The sequence below is a fragment of the Euprymna scolopes genome, chromosome 29 (genome assembly GCF_053919585.1).
Source record: "Euprymna scolopes isolate OS-2025 chromosome 29, ASM5391958v1, whole genome shotgun sequence".
Taxonomy (NCBI): Eukaryota; Metazoa; Mollusca; class Cephalopoda; order Sepiida; family Sepiolidae; genus Euprymna; species Euprymna scolopes.
Genome location: NC_136510.1, coordinates 15,055,055 through 15,077,720, shown reverse-complemented (window position 1 = coordinate 15,077,720; position 22,666 = coordinate 15,055,055). Strand labels below are relative to the sequence as shown.

The 22,666-nt window shown below is 32.4% G+C and overlaps 1 protein-coding gene across 9 annotated transcripts in view; it reads right to left on the bottom strand.

Annotated features, from left to right (window-relative positions):
- Nucleotides 1-10,764, bottom strand: part of LOC145252501 (rab11 family-interacting protein 4A-like) — a 302,623-nt gene extending 291,859 nt beyond the window's left edge. For 8 of the 9 annotated variants that reach the window (XM_080111997.1, XM_080112001.1, XM_080111999.1 and 5 more), the window contains exon 1: nt 10,366-10,741. In XM_080111997.1, coding sequence (XP_079968123.1) covers nt 10,366-10,545 — 180 coding nt within the window. In that variant the 5' untranslated portion in view covers nt 10,546-10,741. Of the gene's footprint in view, nt 1-10,365 lie in introns of all 9 variants that reach the window. The other variant, XM_080111998.1, reaches the window with a different exon arrangement.
- Between the last annotated feature and the right edge of the window lie 11,902 nt (nt 10,765-22,666).

Here is a 22,666-nt window from a genome sequence, read left to right as displayed (position 1 = left end):
TCAAAACTTAAGAATTCTTGTTAAAATTATTTATTACAAGAAATAGACGTTTATAACAATTAAACGACAGTCACTCGGATGTAAGCGGGACACACAAAATAAATAACATACGCTGTCCTATTAATATATAATGTGCAGACGAAACATTTTGTCTAGACATTTGAATGCTTTATTTTTTTGTTTTTCTCAAATCGTAAATAAAGTTGATATATTTATGTATGGACTGTCATTTTTTATATGCTTATATCCTTTATATGATTAATTAGCAGAGTTATTTACTCTTTTTAATGAATTAAAAATGATAGAATGAAATACAACCAAAATTGAAGTGTCTCAGTCGCACGTTTCAATTGATGATTCATTCAACAAAAATGTTTCTTCCTGCAAGTACACGCGTTCGTCTGTCAGAGGGGGCAACAGCTGTGGATATACGCAGTTTTCTCTTAATAAATTGATCGATAAACAGAAATCCACGAGACCAAAAACAAGCACGATGAACAATACTTTTTAGAAAATAACGCAAAATACATCTCTCCAAATTTCTACCAGTGACTTTCTTCAATCGAACATTTAGTGCTAACGACCCCCCCCCTTTTTTTAGGGACCTACACGTGACTACAATCAGATTCAACGAAAATGCACAAAAAATATAACAATAGCAGAAATGAAAGTTACTGTTAAAAAGGATAAATTACAGTCACCGAGAGTTAGAAATTTGTTTTAAATATTACTTCCAGACTTAAACTAAGTTCCTTCCCCGGGTTTTCTCCAAATAACGTTAAAAGCAAGTTATAAATTTCATTGTATTAAGCTGAAATAAAAAAAATAGGCCGAAAGAAACAGTCATCATTCGTTGTAATTAATTCCATTAAAAGGTTAAGCTAAGAAAGAACAACTCCAGTTCATAACCTTGCCCTTTTAACCAGAAAATTATAAACTATAGTTATCGTTCTTCGTTAGCTAGCCTTTTTATTGAATCTCTACTATTATATAAAAGTCACAGTGTGTGAGTTCTTTTCTCATAGGTTCCAAAACGGCTAAATCTATCTTTTGCAAAATTCACACAAAGGTAATTTATATTTCTGGCAGTGTTCTTAGACGTTTTGTAAAGAGATTTATCCGATAAGTATCGAAAAATATCCGATCTTAAAAATAGTCTTCTCTTATAGATTAAAAATAATTTTACAGAGAAATATTTTACATTACACCGTGTAACCTTGGTCGGTGTAACGTAAAATATTCGCCTGTAAAAATTATTTTTATCCATAAGAACACAGAACACCTAGTTTTAAGATCGTCAAGCCCAAATATCAGCTGACGTGATATTGTAAACAAACACAGACGGAATTTGATGAACGCTATCAATCATTCCTATTCATTTATTTATTTTATTTATTTATTTTTTTTTTTTTTTGGCGAATTAGTCTCCCGGGCAGATTATTCCTCGCAATATATAATAATTAATAGAGGATTGATAATACACAGGCAACATGTATGAATTAAAATATCATGTTTAAGCGTAGTACGACCAGGCGTCCAGCTAGTTGTTTATAAAGATAAAGATAATTTTTTCTGATCTGGATTTCTTTCCGTGTTTTATGTGAACAAGTACAATGAAAGTAACGTAAGAGTTTATATTTATTAAAACATGGTTACCGTAAAAATAAGTTGTTTTGAGAGTAGCGCAGCACTAGCAGCACAGCAGCAAGCATTCAGCAAAGTATTACAGATTATAGAGAGCAGGCCGCCCGGCATTGCCTGGTCGTAAAAATTTTGAGTAATACAGATTTCTTGTTTTTATTATATTAATTATATTGGATCCAATATACGGTAATAATTTAAAAAGTTTAAAAAAAAAAAAAAAAAAAAAAAGTTACTCGTGCGGTGCGGCGCACGAGTCGTGCGCGTGCGCCACCACCGAGAATCGAAACAAAAACGTTTAGCTAACGATTTACTTTTTTCTTTGACGTTAATGCTTGAGCTATGAAGACATGTCTGATGCAAGGCTAAAAATTAAAACATGAACCAATAGCTATTATGTTACGCATGTATATTCGTAATGTCGTCCTTCGACCTTCACCTGGCAAATTTCATTTTTTTTAATTTTCAGTTTTGCACCGATTTTCTCCAGCTAAAACCCAAATACAAAGTTTTGCATGGGTTCGGACCCTATATATTAAGTTTCATGTCTGTAGACCAAAAATTGACTCTTGCAGATGAATGCAATTCCACGACCCATATATAAGAAAGTTGTATTTTCTTAAATAAATAGAAAAAAAAAGTTATATGAATATCAATACAAATATATATATATATATATATATGTATATGTATATGTATATATATATATTATATATATATATATATATATATATATATATTTATTGAGAGAGAGAGAGTATAGATACGGGAGTATAGTTAGGTAATAAGTTATAAAAATAACTATGGTAATTACAATCAGGCTCTAGATCCCCGTTGAGAATCGTCAGGCTAAAAGGAAAACAAGCACCTGCAGGTAGTGATGATTGAACAAATAGCGAACATTTTTTTTTTAAATAGAGATAATATATTATTTATATTATTAATAATTATATTATTTATATCATTAATATGCTTTACCATTCATGTTTACTTACGTAATGAAAACGAAAAAATTATTTTTAGTTTCCGATAAATATTTTTAAATGAATCATGTCGACATTTTGGAGAATTATTTTGTTTAAACGATGAAAAAAATATTAACTCGAATGATTCAAATATTTGTACATGACAATGTAATGGTTGTTTACTTATTTTTATTTTTTTTAACTAAGGAGTCAGCATGTATAAAGGCTAAAAGCCACTCGAAGTATAAATGACAGTGTCCGTTGAATGATGATTAATATTATATGACGATTGAAGATGAATAAAATCTGACATTTATGAAAACTTAAAGAAAAGTAAATATATCATGTTTCATGATATATTTACTGATCATCTAACGAAAGGCACTTGTGTTTTATTGTCGCCGAACAACTTTTTTGGTTTCATTTTGAAGAGCAGGGGGAGTAGCAGTATCAGAATTTTTTGTGAAAATAGCGAATAATTCCACCCCATCTTTCCAAGCTTATAACTCCTCGAAAAATGCAATTCAAGCCCTAATTTTTTTTTTCAATTAAAGGAGCAAGGACCAAGATTTCATTAAAAAAAAAAAAAAAAAAAAAAAAAAACGTGTTTTTTTTTTAAAAAGGTTTTAAACTTCGGACTTTGCAGGTAAAATTCGACGAGAACACGATGTCCGTTTTTTTTTAAATTTGAATATATTATGTATTGACCTTTTCTCTTCAATTTGTGAGTAAATAATTATGTACTTATCCGAGTCGAAATTAATTATTTTTAGACATTTACAAAATTGGAGGCGTGAATTATTCGACCCCCTGTCTTTCCAAGCTTATAACTCCTCGAAAAATGTAATTCAAGCCCTAATTTTTTTTTCAATTAAAGGAGCAAGGACCAAGGTTCCATTAAAAAAAAAAAAAAGAAAAAAGAAAAAACAAATAACGTGGTTTAAAAAAAGGTTTTAAACTTCAAACTTTACAGGTAAAATTCTACAAGAACACGAAGTCCGTTTTTTTTAAAATTTGAATATATTATGTATTGACCTTTTCTCTTCAATTTGTGAGTAAATAATTATGTACTTATCCGAGACTAAATTAAGTATTTTCTTTGTAATAGACACTGGGGGGGGGGAACCGTGAATAAAAAAAAAAAAACGTTTGTCTAAAATATTATATTCGGTTTATTGGAAAGAACATAAAATTTCACATTGACCCTGAAAATATCGTAAAAATAGAATCAATAGAAAAATTTTGATAGATTTTTAAAATTTAAAAATTTAAAAATATTGAGTTTAAAAATTTAAAAATATTGAGTTCGGAAAATTCATTACTGTTTAAAAAAAAAATAAAAATATTTTTATTACTTTTAAAACAACTGTAATAGTTTATTTTGGAAGTATAATCCATAAAGAAAATAAATAACCCACTTTTAACAGAGAAATTACGAGATTTTTATATTGTATTCGCAGTTTCGTGTTAGGGGTGTCAAAAATTCCTACAAAAATTCTGATACTGCTACAGGGGGAGGCAGTTTTTTTTGTTTTTTTTTATTTTACTTGGGTGCCTTTATATCATCCTTTTTTTTTTTTTTTTCATTATATTTTTGGTGTTTAAATATACATGAATGTATATTTAATACTTTTTATGCATTTATTGGTGTTTACAGAAGATTGATTTAATTATTGAAAACAAACTTAGTAAAAAATAAAAATGAATAAAAAAAAAGTCTGAACAAAGACACCTGTCACAAAAAAAATATTAGGACGCTTCTTCAGAATAAGAACAAAAATCGAAATATTGAATTTCAATTAAAATTGATGGTACTTAATTGTCATGTCGAAATTAGTGAAATCTTAAAAAATTACGAGAAATAATGTAGTAGAAATTGCAAGCTATACCTAAATAAATAACAGAATAAACTGGGCAAGTAACAGCAGTTTGTCTTATTACATTAAAAAAAAAAATGATGGCGGATGAAGGAATCGTAAGAGTACATGTTTTATGTAACAATGCAGTAATAATTGCGACATGTCAACTAAATAACATTTCTTTTTAATGGAAATTTAATTTTGCGGCTTTCGATTTTCGTTCTTATTCTAATGAATCGCCTTAAGTATTAGGACTCGATACACTAAATATTTGAGAATTAATAACTATAGATATATAATGTGCAAGTTACGTAACACGTATATAAAGTCTGTTGCCCGGGCCGCTGGGAAAATGGTAGGATCCTTCTACCGCTCCAGAAGATATCTCACTACTGATGCAATTCTCTATCTCTATAAAAGTCAAGTACGTCCAAAGATGGAGTACTGCTGCCACATCTGGGTCGGAGCTTCAAAAAACAGCCTATCCTGCCTTGACAGAGTACAAAATAGACTTCGTGGCTTAGTGGGGGATGCTGCTGAGCATTGCTGCTCTCTTCTCTTCCCTGCAACCTCTCTCCCAAAGAAGAGACGTTGCGAGCCTGTCTTTGTTTTATCGTTATTTCCATGGCAAGTGCTCGCTCGAGCCCCAATCTCTGGTCCCCCCTCGACAATCCTTCATGATAAACACCCGTCTAGCTAAAACCACTGTCAGTAATTTCCCCCACTCTTTATCTGTGCCTAAATCAAAACGTAGATTCCATGAGCATAGTTTTTTTCTGAGAAGTGCAAGTGCACGCCTGTGGAATTCTCTTCCGTTTGCCTGTTTCCCACCTGACTACAACTTGGACATCTTCAAGTCCAACATAAACAAATTCCTGATTAATCGCCCCCCCCCCTTAAGTAAGACACTTTATCAAATCTCCAATACCAACTATTACTACGATATTATCCCATTGATTATCGTACACAAAATAACCCTTATCCCCGAGTGGCCTCCAAGCCTTGATAAGTGGTCACTTCCTTGTAAAAAAAAAAAAAAAAGATACGATTTTATTTGCTTACATAATATATACTTTCTGTTAGTGTTTAGTTTTCTTGATCATATATTATTCATTATATATGGATGAATTAATAGAATTTCCAAAAATTCCCAAGAAAAGATAAGAATCGTAAACCGTTTTTAGATGATGAGCGCCAAGAATTTCTGCATGCAAAGTCTTTGTAAAAGAAAAAAAAAACGCAGACTTATTTACGGAAAACAAAGTTTTAAAAGATTAATAACGTTTGGTTAGGAAGTCAAACATTTAAACTGTTGAAAATTCTTGCTTTAAAAACAAATACAGAATAGACCTTTCAAGAATTTAACGCAAATTTACGAATTTCAGCGACAAATTCTGGACTTTGCCAAATTTGGCAGACAAAAAATCGTAGAGACGATTATTTTAAATAATGTGCATCTTTCCTCCATTTGCAGCCCCCCCCCCCACAAAAAAAAAAAATAAAAATAAAAAACATTCTAAGTAATCAATAAAAAATACACGAATTCGCATTCGGGAATCTCCATAAGTACTGAAATTCTGCATAAGCTCCAAACGTTTTTGAAATTCCAATAATTTTATGACATTAAAAAAAAATGTATTTTAGAAGATTTGGGTTAATATTTTAATAATCAAACGGTATTAAATGTAATTTTCAAAATATTTTAAAATACGGTACTTATACAAAATACGGGCCGCGCAGAAATAATTATTTAGAAATATATTTTTTAACATGGTGAGAGGGTGGCGTTTTGTAACTATTATGTACTTTCATATAACAATTTAAAAAACAAGAGATATCGTAAAAATTTAATTTAACTAGAAAATCCTATCAAAATAATAAAAAAAAAAATAAGCATGCACGGTTCGTATTCTGCATAAATACAAAAAAAAATTACAAAAATAATAATGAAAAAAAAAAAATTCCAGACGATCTTGGTGTCTAACTCTGCCCTCGTGGGGAGGCAAAGTAAAAACACTAGGTAATTGTAAATAAATTATGACAACTGGAAACTTTTCGCAATTTATTTATGGCGACTTTTGCTGTAAAAATACACATTAAAAAACTATAATTTGATTTTTAAAAGACTAAGTATGATTTTATGTCGTAAACTGCAGATCGGATAAAACCTACGAAAATATTAAAATGAATATTTGAATTACAAAAATAAAATATACTGTTAACGTGAAACAAAAACAAAGATTTTAAAATCGGAAATAAATGCCTTATTTATTTGGTAGGTACTTATGCATTTTATGGGCCGCGTTGAAATAAGATTTAGAAAACCATTCTTAACACAGGCTTTGTTAACGATGCTATACTTTCATTTAACAATTTAATAAACAAAATGTATCGTAAACGTTGAATTTAACTTCAAAATTCTATTAAAAAAAAAAAAAAACACCCGTGGCCGTAAACTGCACACATTTTCACTTTTTCATTTGTTGTTGAAATTGTCTAAAAATAAAAAATAAAGGGGGGGTACTTATTTAATGACATGGGGATTTGATATTTAATAGTTTTTCTGTTGCATTACTCAATCGACTATTTTCATCTTGATCGTTAAATATTCAGAAAGTGTCGATCACTGCAACCCCCCCCCCCGACCTTCTCCGGGTGCATCGTTCAAACTTGGGAATCTTTGTCATGACTGATCGGATAGAAATGCAAGGCGAATCTGAACAAGAACTCCCCCCCCCTCACACACACACTATATATTAGTGTCCAATCAGTAATAATCCACTAAAAAAAATTGCAATAACGAAAGCCGTTCTAAACATAAGGAGGTTGGGGGTGTTTATTCCGAAAGCCGTTCTGCGAGAGGGGGGGGGGAGGTCTCGTTCAGGTTTGTCAATTGCTAATGTTTAGTTATCGCCTGTAGTAAGGATTAAACCTTCACTTCTGCAGAAGACTGTCACTTAGAAATGCAAGCATTTATTAATATAGACAAAACGAACAAAAAAAAAATGGTCAGGATACAAATATATAACAAATAACTGCTACCAAAGGCAAGATGAGTTACTCTTCTACCTGCCATAAGTTTTTGATGCATTGCATAAATTATTTTAAAGCATCTTTTTTGTTGTTGTTGAACGCACAACTAATGTCGAGTCAGTTAAGAAAAAAATACCCGACATAAGAGACGCCGAGACGGTCATCTTTCGAGTCTCAATAATCGCTCAAACATTGAAAATTAAACTAAATACTGATAGAAATCCACCCAATAATTTTTTTTCATTCTATTGTCTATACTAATAAATGTCCATCAATGATTTTAAACGTTACACCATTGATTTATGTGAACTATTTTATAGTTATACATTTTCGGAGCGTCATAGCATTGCTACAATGCTACATAACTATTATACAATTATTATTGTAGAGTATTTAGGGTTGATGCTCTCAAAATTTATAGAATTGTTTAAACAAATAAATGGGTTTGTATTACTGTACACAGATTCGAAAAAGTTATCAAAAAAAAACAAATATATAAAAAATGTTATCAAAGGCAAGAGAAGTTACTTTTCTAACTTGATATATTTTTGTGTTTTTATTTAATGTAATATGTTTATTCAGCTTGAAAAACATACAGTGTTTACCGATGTATTGGAAAATTCAAGATGGCGTTTGCCGTTTGACTCTTTAACACGGCAAGTTTGGGAAAAGGTGTAATAAATAAAAAACTAGACAAAATATAAAAACCTGCCGAATATATGTCAAGTTGACATTGTCAACCTATGTCACGGTAACATATATTGAGCGAGTTTTTTTTAACAGTATTTTGTCTAGTTTTTTATTTATAACACCTTTTCCAAATTTACCGTGTTAAAGAGATAGTCAGGCGCCATCTTGAGTTTTCCAATACATCGGTAAACACTATGTTTTTCGAGCTGAATAAACATGTTACATTGTTACATTGAATAAAAACACGAAAAATATATCCAGTTTGGTAGAAAAGTAATTCGCTTGCCTTTGATAACATTTATTTGTTATATATTTGTTTTTTGACAACTTTTTTCGAATCTATGTGTACAGTAATACAAACCCAAATAAATTGTACAAATGGTATAACAGTTAAAATCTTTAGTTAACAATCGGTGTACGGTGTACTTTCATTCTTAACCCTTATCCTCGAGTGGTCACTGGGCCTTGATAAGTGGTTATGCCTATGTAAAAAAAACACTTCTGCAGTTTATGAACCGTGTAATTTCAAGTTTAATATTTACGATATATTTTGTTAACTAAATTATTAGGTGAAAGTACATGAAAAGTTAAAGCCCCCCCCTTCCAATATTAAGAATTGGTTTATAAACAATATAACATTATTTCAGCACGATCTATAAACGGTAAACGTCGAACAACCACAAGTCTTCTGGAAGTTGAAAGTTCAATCCTTAACTAAAAGTATATATAAATTAGCACGTATACAAGTAAGACAAGATTCAAGTTCGAAAAAGTAAAAATAAAATTAAATTTAAAAACAAAATGCACTCGAAGGTCGGAGGTTATATCGGCCAAAAACGTGATTAATTTGATTAATAGAAATTCGAAATCTTCTACTAAAACGTCATGTTTTGTTTCCGTGATTGTTTTATGAAATAACCACAGATGACATTTTACGTTATATTTTCAAAATAAACTGAAGTCCATGACTAAAAATTTACCAAAATGATTTTGAAAATTTAATTTAAATTGCAAAGACAGTACTTATGTAAAATACGGATCGTGCGGAAATAACATCATTTAGAAACTCGTTCTTCACATGGGAAAACAAAAAGATACCGTAAAAATTGAATTTAACTTGCAAACTATATAATAAATAAAAAGAATAACAGTTCGTATGCTGCACAAGTATCTTTGTTTTTGTTTTTTTGTTTTTATGCACTTATGTTACCGCGCTATTATTTTTTTATATAGTATTTTCAAGTTTAATTCAATTTTTGACGATATTTTTTTATTAAATTGTTAGGTGAAGAAAGAGTATTTGTGCATTTTTGTACCGTGCTGAAATAACATTATTTTGAAAGCCATTCTTAACATGGGGGGTGTTTTGTAATTATTCCGTGCTTTCACCTAACAATTAAAAAAATAAAAAGATATTGTGAAACTTGAATTTAACCTGAAAATTTTTTTTTAAATAGTGCGAGTGCGGTACCAGAAATGCATAAGCAACAGTGTTGCTTATGCATTTCTGGTACTGCTTAGCAACACCGGTGAGGGAGAACAGTTGCAAAACATTCTCCCCTCATGTCACGAATGGCTTTCTAAATAACGTTATTTGAGCGTGATAACAGATGCACGAGTACTTTTTTTTTTTTTTTTTTTTTTTTTAATAAATAACAATTTGGAGAGGTGGAAAATAACTTTTTGTGGTGCATATGCACTTATGTTACCGTGCTATTTTTATAAAATAGTATTTTCAAGTTAAATTCCAGTTTTACTATTTTTTTTATTTTTTATTAAATTGTTTAGTGAAAGTAAAAAATACTTACAAAACACGCTCTCCTCCCATATTAAGACTGGATTTCTAAATAACATTATTTCAGAACAACACAAATGCATAAATACCGGTTTTGATTATTATTTATAATTTATATAAACAAAAGAAGTTTTATTTTTTGTACTTCTGTAGTTTACGAATTGTGTTATTTTTTATTTCTTCATTTTTTTTTTATAGGATTTTCAAGTTAAATTCAAGTTTCACTATATCTATTTTATTAAATTTTGAAGTGAAAGTACAGAATAGTTAACAAAGCCCCCCTCCCCATTAACATTATTTTAGCACGGTCAAGAAGTACTTTTTTTTTTCTCTCCAGGGTTATGAAATAAAATATACGATAAAAAAATACTTAATATTTTACCTCGCTTTCTCCACCTCCAAAATGATCACGGATTAAATTTTCGAAATGTTCAATTGTAATATATCCATCGTTTTTTTCATCGCACACTTCAAAGACGGTCTTAAGTTTGTTGAAGTAGTCTGAATTTCCGGCAGCGGCAGTCGATATACCTTGGCTGTCCATGTCAAAAAGGCATAACATTTGGGAATTAGAGTCAATTTGTCACAATTTTAAACTGGGAGATTAAAAAAAAAAATGTAAAAAAAAAAAATAAAAATAATATATTAAAAAGCCTTGGTATTTTCAACTTTTTTTTTTTCGCTCTTTCTGGGCGTGGAGTGTAAAAAACTGAACGACAATCAAGACTTCTGCTTTAGTGGCTGCTGCTGCTGCTGATGGCTAGATAACTCGGCAAATTACGCTACTGTTCGTCACTTTCCGGTGTGGCGCGCACTTCCGCTACTTTGCTTACTGTCAAACAAGACACCGGAAATGGCCGGAGACTTACTTCGCTATTCGTCGCAATGACGGAAGTAACCGGAGATTTTCGTGTGTGTGTGTGTGTGTGTGTGTGTGTGTGTGTGTGTGTGAATGTGGGTGTCTATTTGTTTTTATCGGTAGCGGTGTGAGAGGGGGGGGGGGACCGCAACGCCGGAAATGTCCGAAGATTTTTTTCGTGAATTCTCGGTCAGTAAATTTATGAACAGCCGCGAATGTTTCAATGCCAACGAATGTTTACAAAAATTATACAAATCGTGTTTTGCTGTTTCTTTTTGTTTTTGTTTTTGTTTTTTGGAAAAACATTTTTTTATCTAAAAATAAAACGGTATATTTTATGGTGCAAATAGCGCAATCTGGGGTCTGAAATTCCAGCTTAATTTTCAGTTTGGGAAAAGTTAGGCCACGAAGTAAGTACTACTCGGTTGGCGGTGTCACAGCAGAAAATTAACCCTTTGTTGTTTTAAGTTAACAACTTGTTTCAAACTTAAAAACGCCTTAAAAAACTAAAAAAAAAATGGTTATCTATGTTACTGCGCTGAAATAATAACGTTATTATTTAGAACGTCATTCTTAACATCGGAGGGGGTGGGTGTAATTATTATATACTTTCACTAACAGTTTGATAAACAAATGGCACTTCTGCATGTCAGTGACATGAGGCGAATGTGTGTATTTTAGTTTCAAGAACCACCGACAGATGTCACTTGTCAGCCAAAGAACAGGTGTCGATAACTTTTCCTTTTCTAAAAGTGGGTGTAAACTACAATTATATTTTTATATGATCTTTCTGTACAAAAAAAAAATATTCTAAATTTTGTTTGTCAATGTAGCAAGATATAATTTTAATATAGTTTTTATTTATTTATACAAATTTACAGAAACTTTTTTACTAATATTGTTTTGTTTTTTGTTTTTTCAATGAGTGATTTTAATTTAAACCTTTTAGGAATATAATGTTTTTGCACAGTTACAAGGGATCGAGTTCCCTTATTTGTTCAAAACCCCCTTCTAGGGGTTTGTCATTGCACGAACTTTCAGAAAGGTACGAGTTATCGACCCCTTTTCAGCTGACACACGCCATCTATCGCCCGCTTTTTAAACTAAAATACACACATTCGCCTCATGTTACTGTCATGCAGAAGTGCCAAACAAATATATCGTAAAAATTGAATTTGACTTGAAAATACTATTTAAACAAGTGAACATGCATTGCCCCCCCCCCCGTGAGTGTACAGTGAACGCGGCATAAAAAATGATTAAGTTCAGCATTTGCTCCTCCTCTCATTTAGCCCCAACAGTCCTCAGGGGACGTCAAATCCTGGTAAAAAAAAATGAACAAACGGTGTAGTTTTAGGCCTTAACATATGTAAATTTGAGTTCTGCACCATGTAAAAAAAGAAATGGACTCCATCATTTGCACCCCCCCTCTATTTAGCCCAAAAGTCTCCAAGGCCTTAACATATTTAAATTTGAGTTCAGCACCATGCAAAACTGCTAAATAGACAAACACGGAAAATTTTGGACAAATATGGTAAAATAGTTAAAAAAAAAAAAAATGGCGTGTTTTTATTAGCCCTAAAAGAGCCCTTGGGGCAGTGGGGCAGGCACACCCAAGAGTTATCGCAAAAGAATATACAAACAGAATTATATAGAAATCAGTCAGTTACAACTTTTCAGAAAGTTTTATAAAAATCCAAGACATCAATTTTTTTTTTTTTTTTTTTTTTTTTTTAAAGCACAAAAGTGTAATTTTTAGCCATTTTAACCCGGAAGGCACCCCTAAGGGAGCAACCGGTGTTTTCCCGGAAAATTCGTTGTTACTGTACTCATATCATGTTTAATGCTTGTGCAAAATTTCCAAAAATTCCAAGGCGTAGTTATTGAAAAAAAGTACGGACAGACGAACGGAATAGCAGACGAACGGACAAGGGTGAAATTACAGGTCAGCAGGTCCACCCATCTTTTGCCGGGGGGGGGGGGGGGCCAAAAATAGTACATAGATGCAATATGCATAAGCATCCTAAAATTTTATCTAAGTAGGGAGAAGAGAAACAAAAAATAATGACAGGAGAAATAGGACGGGGGCAGGGCATTTTAAACTTCTGGGGGTGGGGCGCAAGGATAAAAACAAAGGACGCAATACACCATTGACCGAATCGCGCCTAACTTTTCATTAAAAACGAGCCTCGAATTTCAGACTCATTCCGCTGTTTGCAATTGTTTTATACTTAGTCCCGACGCCGTCAAGTGAAATTCTATTTTTTTTTTTTGTTGTTTTGTTTTGTTTTCGAGCGAGTACACGTTAACATCCTGAAAATAGTTGAATATTTAAAAAAAAAAAAAAAAAAAAAAAAAAATGGCACTTCTGCAGTATGCGGACGGCGGCCATTGTTAGGGAGGGGAAGCGAAAACAATTTCTTCTTAATCAAAACCACACGGCAAATAAGTAACAAGCAAGATTTTTTTTTTCGAACAAAAAAATATTTAAAAGCCAACACATTTATTGTATAAAGATATGTAATATATAATTGTAAAAAAAAAATATATTTAAGTTTGTGTAAGAAAATATAATTTTAATAAGACAATTTTGGGCGCCTCTACACTATTGGGACAAAATTTCAGAAATGGCACAACTGAGTTTCACATGGAAACAATGGTATCTACGTATTCCTCGTATTTTTAAGATGACTATATCCAAAACTTACGAAAATCGATGAGGTAGAAAAATATTTATCAAAGAAAATATAAAATAGAATTTGGTGAAAACGACCGTAAGACACAGGAGAGTTCAAACGGGAGGTGTTTTTCCGTTTTTATTTAAACAAGATGGCGGCAATTTTTCACTTACTAACACGATTTAAAGTTGTTTTATTTAATGATTCATTAATATGCAGGTAATTCCGACTACATAATTTGGAATCTACCATTACAACTTATTAGAATTGATAAAAAAAAAAAAAATCAGTTGAAACCATTATTTTTTTTTTATCTGAAAACTCCATTTATCGACTACAAAATCTCGTCCCGATTCTGTAGAAGTGCCGACTTTTGTAATGAAAGCAACATTGGATTTATATATATATATATATATATATATATATATATATATGTGTGTGTGTGTGTGTGTGTGTGTGTGTGTGTGTGTGTATATATATATATATATATATATATATATATATATATATAGTAATTTAGAAAATATATATGGCGATTAAGCTACACTGAATATTCTGCGTTTCATCCACTATAGGATTCGTCAGGCTTATGCGTAAATGAAGTAGTTATATATATATATATATATATATATATATATATATATATATATATATATATATATATATATATATATATATATATATATATATATATCGAACAAATTAATCATTTAAATTAAATATTTTCTGAATTAAAGCAACATTGGATTATTATTTTTTTTTCCGAAACAGTTTTTGAATTGAAGAAAAATTGTCCCTTGTTCTTTGACCGTGAAGCACCACTTGGCGACAATTTAGTGAAATGTACCAAAAAAGATGGCCGCCGTCCGCATACTGTAGAAGTGCTAAAAATAATAAACAAATAAATAAAATATCACCAATTACTGACCATATTAAGTAGAGCCAACGGTTAACTATTTTTGTATTTCCAATATCGGGGGTTTTACTTTGAAAGTTTTTTTTTGCTTTTCAGAATTAGTAGTATATTTTAGATTTTCATCATAATACCCCCCCACGGACTTACTGTTAATGTTTAGATTAATAAAAAAGAATGTTTGTACTTTTCTTGTTTGTTTTTAGTCATGCTTTTTTTATGCTGAAAAAATATCCGCCTACTCTCACCATTTTTGCCAACTCATGTATATTTTAGAGCAGAAAAATGTACGATACCTAAAACAAAAAATAAAATAATATGAATAAATTTATAAAAAAAAAAATATAAACTTGATTAACCCTAAGTAGATGGGCGCAGGGATACGATAACATAGAGTGACAATAGGAAAAACAGATCTGACATATACTGAAGAAATAAATTAATAAATAAAAAGGAACCATACCAAGCAAGTATTTAGTATTATGCAGATAATCTGGAGAAAAGCGCGTTTGAAAGGTGTAAATATAGTAGAATAATCGAGATTTTTACGAAATGGCGTCATAGTCGAACTGGAATACGGTACTGTGCACAAACGAAACCGATTTAATATTAACTGAAAATGAGGATTACATTGTTTGGATTTGAAACCGATACTACAGATGTTTCCCGTATCTTCTGTAATACATATATAAATAAATAACAGTAACCACCCTTATTTTCGAATTTTTCTTAATAACTGAGCTCTCTGCTGATGTTCTCTGCCACCAAGCTGCAGTCCCAATAGGAAAATAACCGAAGACTTCCTAAACGTTTACAAATGATTACATTTATTCCTAATAAACTGCTTCTCTCAAATACGTGTACTCACAATGTGAGTAGGTAGCAAAGAGTTTTATTCTCTGCTCATTTACTACGTAAATACTTCTTGACACCGGGTCAAATGATTACTGTTATTTTTTTTTTTTTATATAATAATCATATCAACACTCATGTCTATGATTAACTATAAGTTTACGGAATTTATTTCGTAGCGCACAAAACACAGCATTTGTTGTGTGGCTTTGTCCATCGGTTTCAAGTATTCTTTACCTTTTAAACAGTCACATCACACAAACTATTCCATTTTTTTTTTTTTTTTGCATTTTGCTTTGTCTGTTTCTTAATACTTGTAACGTTCGTCATATTAGAGAGAAGCAGTTTATTAGGAATAAATGTAATCATTTGTAAACAGTGACCAAATGTACACATTTGTTTGGGAAGTCTTCGGTTATTTTCCGATTGAGACTGAAGTACCAAAGCCTCATCAGAGAGTTCAATTATTAAGAAAAATTCTAAAATAAGAGAGGTTATGATTATTTATTCATACACGCATTACAGAAGATAAGAACTACATCAGTAGTGTCGGTTTCAATTCAAGACAATGTAACTTCGTTTTCAGTCAAAATTAAATCGGTTTTGTTCGTTAATATTTCAATTCGTTTGATTGTGGAATTCTAGGTTTTTAATAAATAGATATGGAAAGAGTTAATTTTTTTAATAAATAGATATGGAAAGAGTTAATTTCGAAACATCGCTAAAAAACATCCCCACACCCAGCAAGCATAGCTATATTATTAAATTAATCCAAAAAACAGATGAACTAATACGCCGAATGCGATGGCGAGCAAATTTCTTCCTTAAAAATGAAAACGTAAACAAAAAAGAATCCTATGGTTTTAAAACCCTTAAAAATGCGAAAACAGTAGACCTTTTGATAAACTTTGAAAATGACCTTTTAAACGTAATTAAAAACCTAGAATTCCACAATCAACCTAACAATTTCCAACGGAAACTACACAAAATCGTTAGAAACATAAACAACTCTAATAAAATCTTTGTAAAAGCAGATAAAACCAGAAACTTTTATAAAATAGATAAGCAAGAATATAACAAACTAATCACAGAAAACATTACAAAAAACTACAAAAAACTAGACACTAACGAATGCGACTACATAGATATAATAAATACTGAAAGTAAACAAATTACCGATAAACTAAAAATTAGCGATAAAGTTGGCAAATTGAAACCTAGAGAGTCATACATTTTGCTTAAAGACCACAAATGGGACTTTAATAATAATCCCAGCACCCGCCTGATAAACCCAACTAAACCAGAAATAGGTAGAATTAGCAAAACTATACTTTCTAGAGTAAACAAACAAATCAAACGGGACCTAGAACTAAACCAGTGGGCAAATACTACCGAAGCAATCACCTGGTTTAAAAATATAGAAAACAAAGATAAATGTACGTTCATACAGTTTGACACCATAGACTTTTATCCCTCAATATCCGAAGAACTTTTTAACATTGCCCTAGAATTTGCCGAGGCATACACTGATATATCCTCAGAAGAAATCAACATCATTAAAAAATGTAGAAAATCAGTTCTAATAAATAACAATAACCAATGGATAAAAACTAAAATGAAAAATTCGTTCGATTTGGCGATGGGTGCCAGAAACTCTGCAGAGGCATCAGATCTTGTGGGATTATTCATTCTATATACCCTCACAAGCATATTCGATACTACGGATATCGGCCTATATAGAGATGATGGACTAGCTATAATAAAAAACTCCAACAAAGTCAAGGGAGAAAACTTTAAGAAAATCATACACAAAGAAATGAAAAAATTAGGCCTAAAAGCGGACGTATCAGCTAACATAAAAATAACAAACTTCCTGGACGTCACGTTAAACTTAGATAAAAACACATATGAACCATACTTAAAAGATAACGCTACTCCAATTTACGTAAACCCTAAGTCCAACCACCCGCCATCAATTATAAACCACATTCCTAACTCGATCGTAAGTAGACTCAGTAATAACTCAAGCGATGAAAATGCATTTAACAGGTCAAACAATATCTACGAAACAGTCCTAAAAAATAGTGGATACAAAAATATCGATATCAAATATAAGCAACAAAACACCAACAAATATAATAAAATTAAAAATAGAAGAAAAAGAAATATAATTTGGTATACGGCCCCATACAATCAAATGTTAAAAACAAAACTTGGCAAGAAATTTTTAGATCTTATTGAAAAACACTTTCCCGCAACCAACCCCTTACACAAAATCTTCAATAAAAATACCTTGAAGTTATCTTACAGTTGTTGCGAAAATTCAGAGATGATAATTAAAGCACATAATAACAAAATACTAAATGAAAACAATGTAAACAACAACAAAATAAACAATAAGAAAAGTAGACACCATGACAAAAATAAAACCAACACTAGCAGAAATAATAATAATAATAATAATAATAATAATAATAATAATAATAATAATAATAATAACAAACCAACCCTGGACAAGAACAACCATACCATAAATAAAAATACTAATAACGAACAAGATAAATGCAACTGTAGACACCGCACACTTTGCCCAGTCCAAAATAAATGTCTAACAAAAAGCGTAGTTTATCAAGCAACAATATTTGCGAAAGAAAACCCGAATAACAAGAAATATTACATAGGCATGACTTCCTTAGATTTCAAAACCCGATACTATGACTACAAAAGTACATTCAAAAATAAAAAACACCGTATAAAAACAACACTAGCGAATAAATACTGGGAACTCAAAGAAAGCGGACATTCGCCGGTAGTCGAATGGAAAATAATAAGACAAGCTACCACGTGCAGACATTTAGACGACCCATGTAAATTATGCCTCCATGAAAAATTTGCTATCCTGTACTTTAAAGAACCCCAAAATCTATTAAACTGTAGACGAGAAATAGTAAACAACTGTGTTCACAAAATAAAACTTACTCTAGGATAGCGATACAAAATAGCTTTAAAACTAACAATAACAAGAGAAAACAAACAAATAAATAAATTAAATAAAGATGAATATACATAAGCGATCACGCATATATGTATATATATATATGTATATATATGTGCATGTATGTGTGTACACATAGGTATATTTATCTATATAAAAAAAAAGAAAAAAGAAAGAAAAGGAAAACGTCTACCTTAAACCACTAACCTAGTTCTAAAACAGATCCTTTGTTCGATAAAATGCATGCCCATTGGCTGATAGGAAGTGGATACTAGAAAGCTGATTGGCTAACTAAAAATCCTCAACATATATAAAAACAAGAAACAACCACAGAATTCGCACATAAGCCTGACGAATCCTATAGTGGATGAAACGCAGAATATTCAGTGTAGCTTAATCGCCATATATATTTTATAAATTACTATATATATATATATATATATATATATATATATATATATATATATATATATATATATATGGTAAAACTGGTAATCAGTAAAACCTGAAGAGAGTGCTCAATACTATTGCAGAGCAAATATGTGTTTTATTTTTTATTACCGTTTTATCTGTTACCTTTTCCATTATGGTTGGTATAAATCCTAGTTTTTAGGGTATGGAAAAGGTAACAGATAAAACGGTAATAAAAAATAAAGCATATATATATATATATATATATATATATATATATATATATATTTAAATCTTTTTATAATGGATTTTTCTTGTCCATAAATGTTGTTTATATTTTCCAAGTTGTTAGCATAAACAGATTAGGCAATTGTATTCATTTTCAGTTATTGAGAGGGGAATCTTTCACCATACATTCCCCTAAACACGCCAAATGGACTTTTATTAAATACAATACTTAATAATTTTTTTTTTTAAATTGAGAGTAGACAATGCATTGTTGATACGTTATCGACAGCTCCCATTACTCCTGCTTCTCTTTATTTGTCCCTCAATCCTCATTTTTAATGAATGATTTTTCTGACAAAGGGAGAAGAAAAAGCTGTATTCTAGGTTGGCAGTATTTTGCGTGAACAGCCGCCAGAGATGTCGGAAATTTTCTGTTTCTATGTCTATCCTTGTAGCCATGTCACTAGTAAGGGTGCTGGAAGTAAACATTTTATCTGGACTGGCATTATCCGCCTGATAATCAGGGACCCAAACCTTGGATTAACCACTAAGGAGGCTGTCCTATCAGCAGGTGCAAAGTACTGGGGCTGCTGTATTGCCATTTTGTGAATGGATTCTGGACCATGCAGTAGCTTCTGGTAGGGCCTCTCGATGCCATATTAGTGGGTAATTGTTACGACTTTACCTTTTCATGTCCTACAAAAAAAATATTTCTTCATTTCTATTTCTCTCTTACTTTCCCTCTTTGCCCTTCTTCAGGCAAGTCTGTCGACCTAGTCCACAAATCCCAAAACGCAATCATGAAAAGTTTCAATAAAAAACATACGATTAAACCCGGATCTCCAACTTCTAACGTAGACCTACACTACCATGTCTCCTTCTCGAACATCAAGGGGTCAACGTTCTAACCTTCCAGAGGTTGAAACCCGATTACAGGAGACTAAACCAGACATATATTTCTAAGTGAAACTGGCATTGGACAGACCATTTCCCTAGATGAGTTCGTAATTAAAGGATACTCCAATTTAACTTCCAAATCTGACCCCCAAGATCGCCATGGGCATGGAATATGTGCCTATATAAAAAATGGCTTTCCATGTGGTAGGGATATCTCCATAGAAGATCCTAACTTACCCTATATGTGCTTCCGGGTTGCACTTACTCAAACTACGGCATTTATATTTGCTTTCTATCGCCCCCACAACAGCGGAGTTACTATCTTTAAAAGCATATCCTTCAGCTAATATTCATGTCTGTGGAGACTTCAATGTTCACAAGGTGGAATGGTTAACTCACTCAAACAAGACCGATGACGGTGGGAGGTTCTGTCATGATTTCTCCATTGCTTATGACCTCACTCAGATTTTCATGAACCCACCTGTGTGCCTGATACTGACGGCCAATATGCAAGTCTCCTAGACCTTTTTCTCACAACTTGCCCTGAACTGTGTTCAGTTTCTGTTCTGTCGCCTCTTGGATCTTCCGACCACTCTGTTGCATCAGTTAAGATAAAAATGAAATGTAATAAATCCTCAGATGTACCTCTCCATCGTACAGTATATCGATACTCTATGGCTGACTGGGATAGCTTCCGTACATTTATATCAGATCTACCTCTGAATTTCATGAATGATTAATTGTAGGTATAGACCGTTTCATACCCTCAAAAAAGTTCCAGCAAAAATCTAACAGCCAGCTGCGGTTCTCTCCAGAATGTGCTGCTGCCATTGCGCATAGAAATCACTTTTTCCATTGCTTCTAACGTAATAGATGTACTGAGACTAAAGCCGCTTTCAGGACTGCCAGCAACCACTGTAAAAAAGTAATAAAGAATGCACAAGACTTGTATGCTCAGTCCGTCAAGTCCAAAGTAGCTGAGCAGCGGCTTGGTTTCCACCAGTTTTGGCAAATAGCAAACAGAATCCTGAACAGAAGTGTCTGTTCTATCCCCACTCTCATAAATGGACCTGAGGTAATCTCGTCAGCATCAGACAAAGTCAAACTCTTTGCCAAGAACTTTGCAGCTAATTCTAACCTTTGCAACCAAGGCTGCCAACCTCCAATATTTCCTCTTGCATCAGAAAACACGCTATGTGATATAAAAATATCTGTACGTGATGTTGCCAAGCTAATCAAAAGCCTTGATTCCAGTAAAGCAACCAGCCCTGACGGTATTCCAATTATAGTACTCAAAAGACTTCAACCAGAACTTGTGCCCATCCTTACAAAACTGTTTAAAGGTTGTCTTAAGGAGAATTGCTTCCCGTTACCCTGGAAAATCTCATCAGTATTCCCCATATTTAAGAATTCAGGTGATCAATCATCTCCCTCACAGTACAGGCCAATAAGTCTCCTGTGTGTCATGAGTAAGTTGCTGGAATCTGTGTTAAATACAGAAGTAATCAACCATTTCAGCAAAAATAACTTTCTTAGTGACACGCAATATGGTTTCCATTCTGCTAAATCTACAGCAGATGTGCTTACAGTTATATCTCATAGGATTAGCGAATCTCTTGATGGAGGCTACCTTTTTAGGGCAATTGCTCTTGACATATCAAAGGCCTTTGATTGAGTATGGTTTACTTCACAAGATCTCCAGCTATGGTATAGCTGGAAATGTCTTCTCAATTATTAAATCATTTCTCTCTGATAGGTTCATAAGAGTAGTGGTTGATGGGCAGAAATTAGAAGCTCTCAGTATTAATGCTGGAGTCCCTTAGGGGTCCATCTTGGGCCCAACTCTCTTCCTGATCTACATTAATGATCTTCCAAATCACATCCTTACATCATTCGTAGACATTTATGCTGAAGACACTACTATCTATGGTAGCACATCTAAGACTGTAAATGACCAAGTTCTCTCTGATTCTCGCTCCTCTGATCTTGAGCAAGTGGTACAATGGGGAAAAGAGTGGCTTGTTACTTTTAATGCATCTAAAACCAAGCTTTTATCTTTACATCATCAACGCTCTCATCTGGCATCAATTAAAATGAATGGCTCTCGTCTTGGGAGGCCTCATGTTTTGACAAGCTTCTGGGCTTGACCTTTACTCCTGATCTTAAATGCAACACATACATTAAATCTGCTGCCAAGGCCGCAGGAAAAGTGGTGGGATCCTTCTATCGATCCAGTAGATATCTCACTGCTGATGCAATTCTCTATCTATATGAGCCAGGTACGTCCAAGGATGGAGTACTGTTGCCACATCTGGGCAGGAGCTGCTAGAAAGGACTTATCCTGCCTTGATAAGACTTCAAAATAGACTTTGTAGCCTCGTAGGGGATGTCCTTTTCTCTTCCCTGCAACTTATTTCTAATAGACGAGATATTGCAAGGGTTTCTCTGCTTTATTGTTATTTTCATGGCAAGTGCTCGGCTGAGCTCCAATCTATGGTCCCCCCTCGCAGACTTTCACAAGAAACACCTGTCTAGCAGAAAACACTATCACTAATTTCCCCCACTCTTTATCTGTGCCTAAACCTAAACGTAGATTCCATGAACAAAGCTTCTTTCTTAAAACTGCACGCCTGTGGAATTATCTTCCGTTTTCCTGCTTTCCAGCTGACTACAATATAGTTGTCTTCAAGTCTAACGTAAACAAGTTTTTTATGAACTGTTCCATATAAGCTAACAAATTTACCGAATTTCAATTATTAACGATTACTATATTGTCCAATTTCTACTGTACACTCTTTTAACCTTTATCCTCGAGTTGCCTCTTGGTCTTGATAAGCGATGATGCCTATG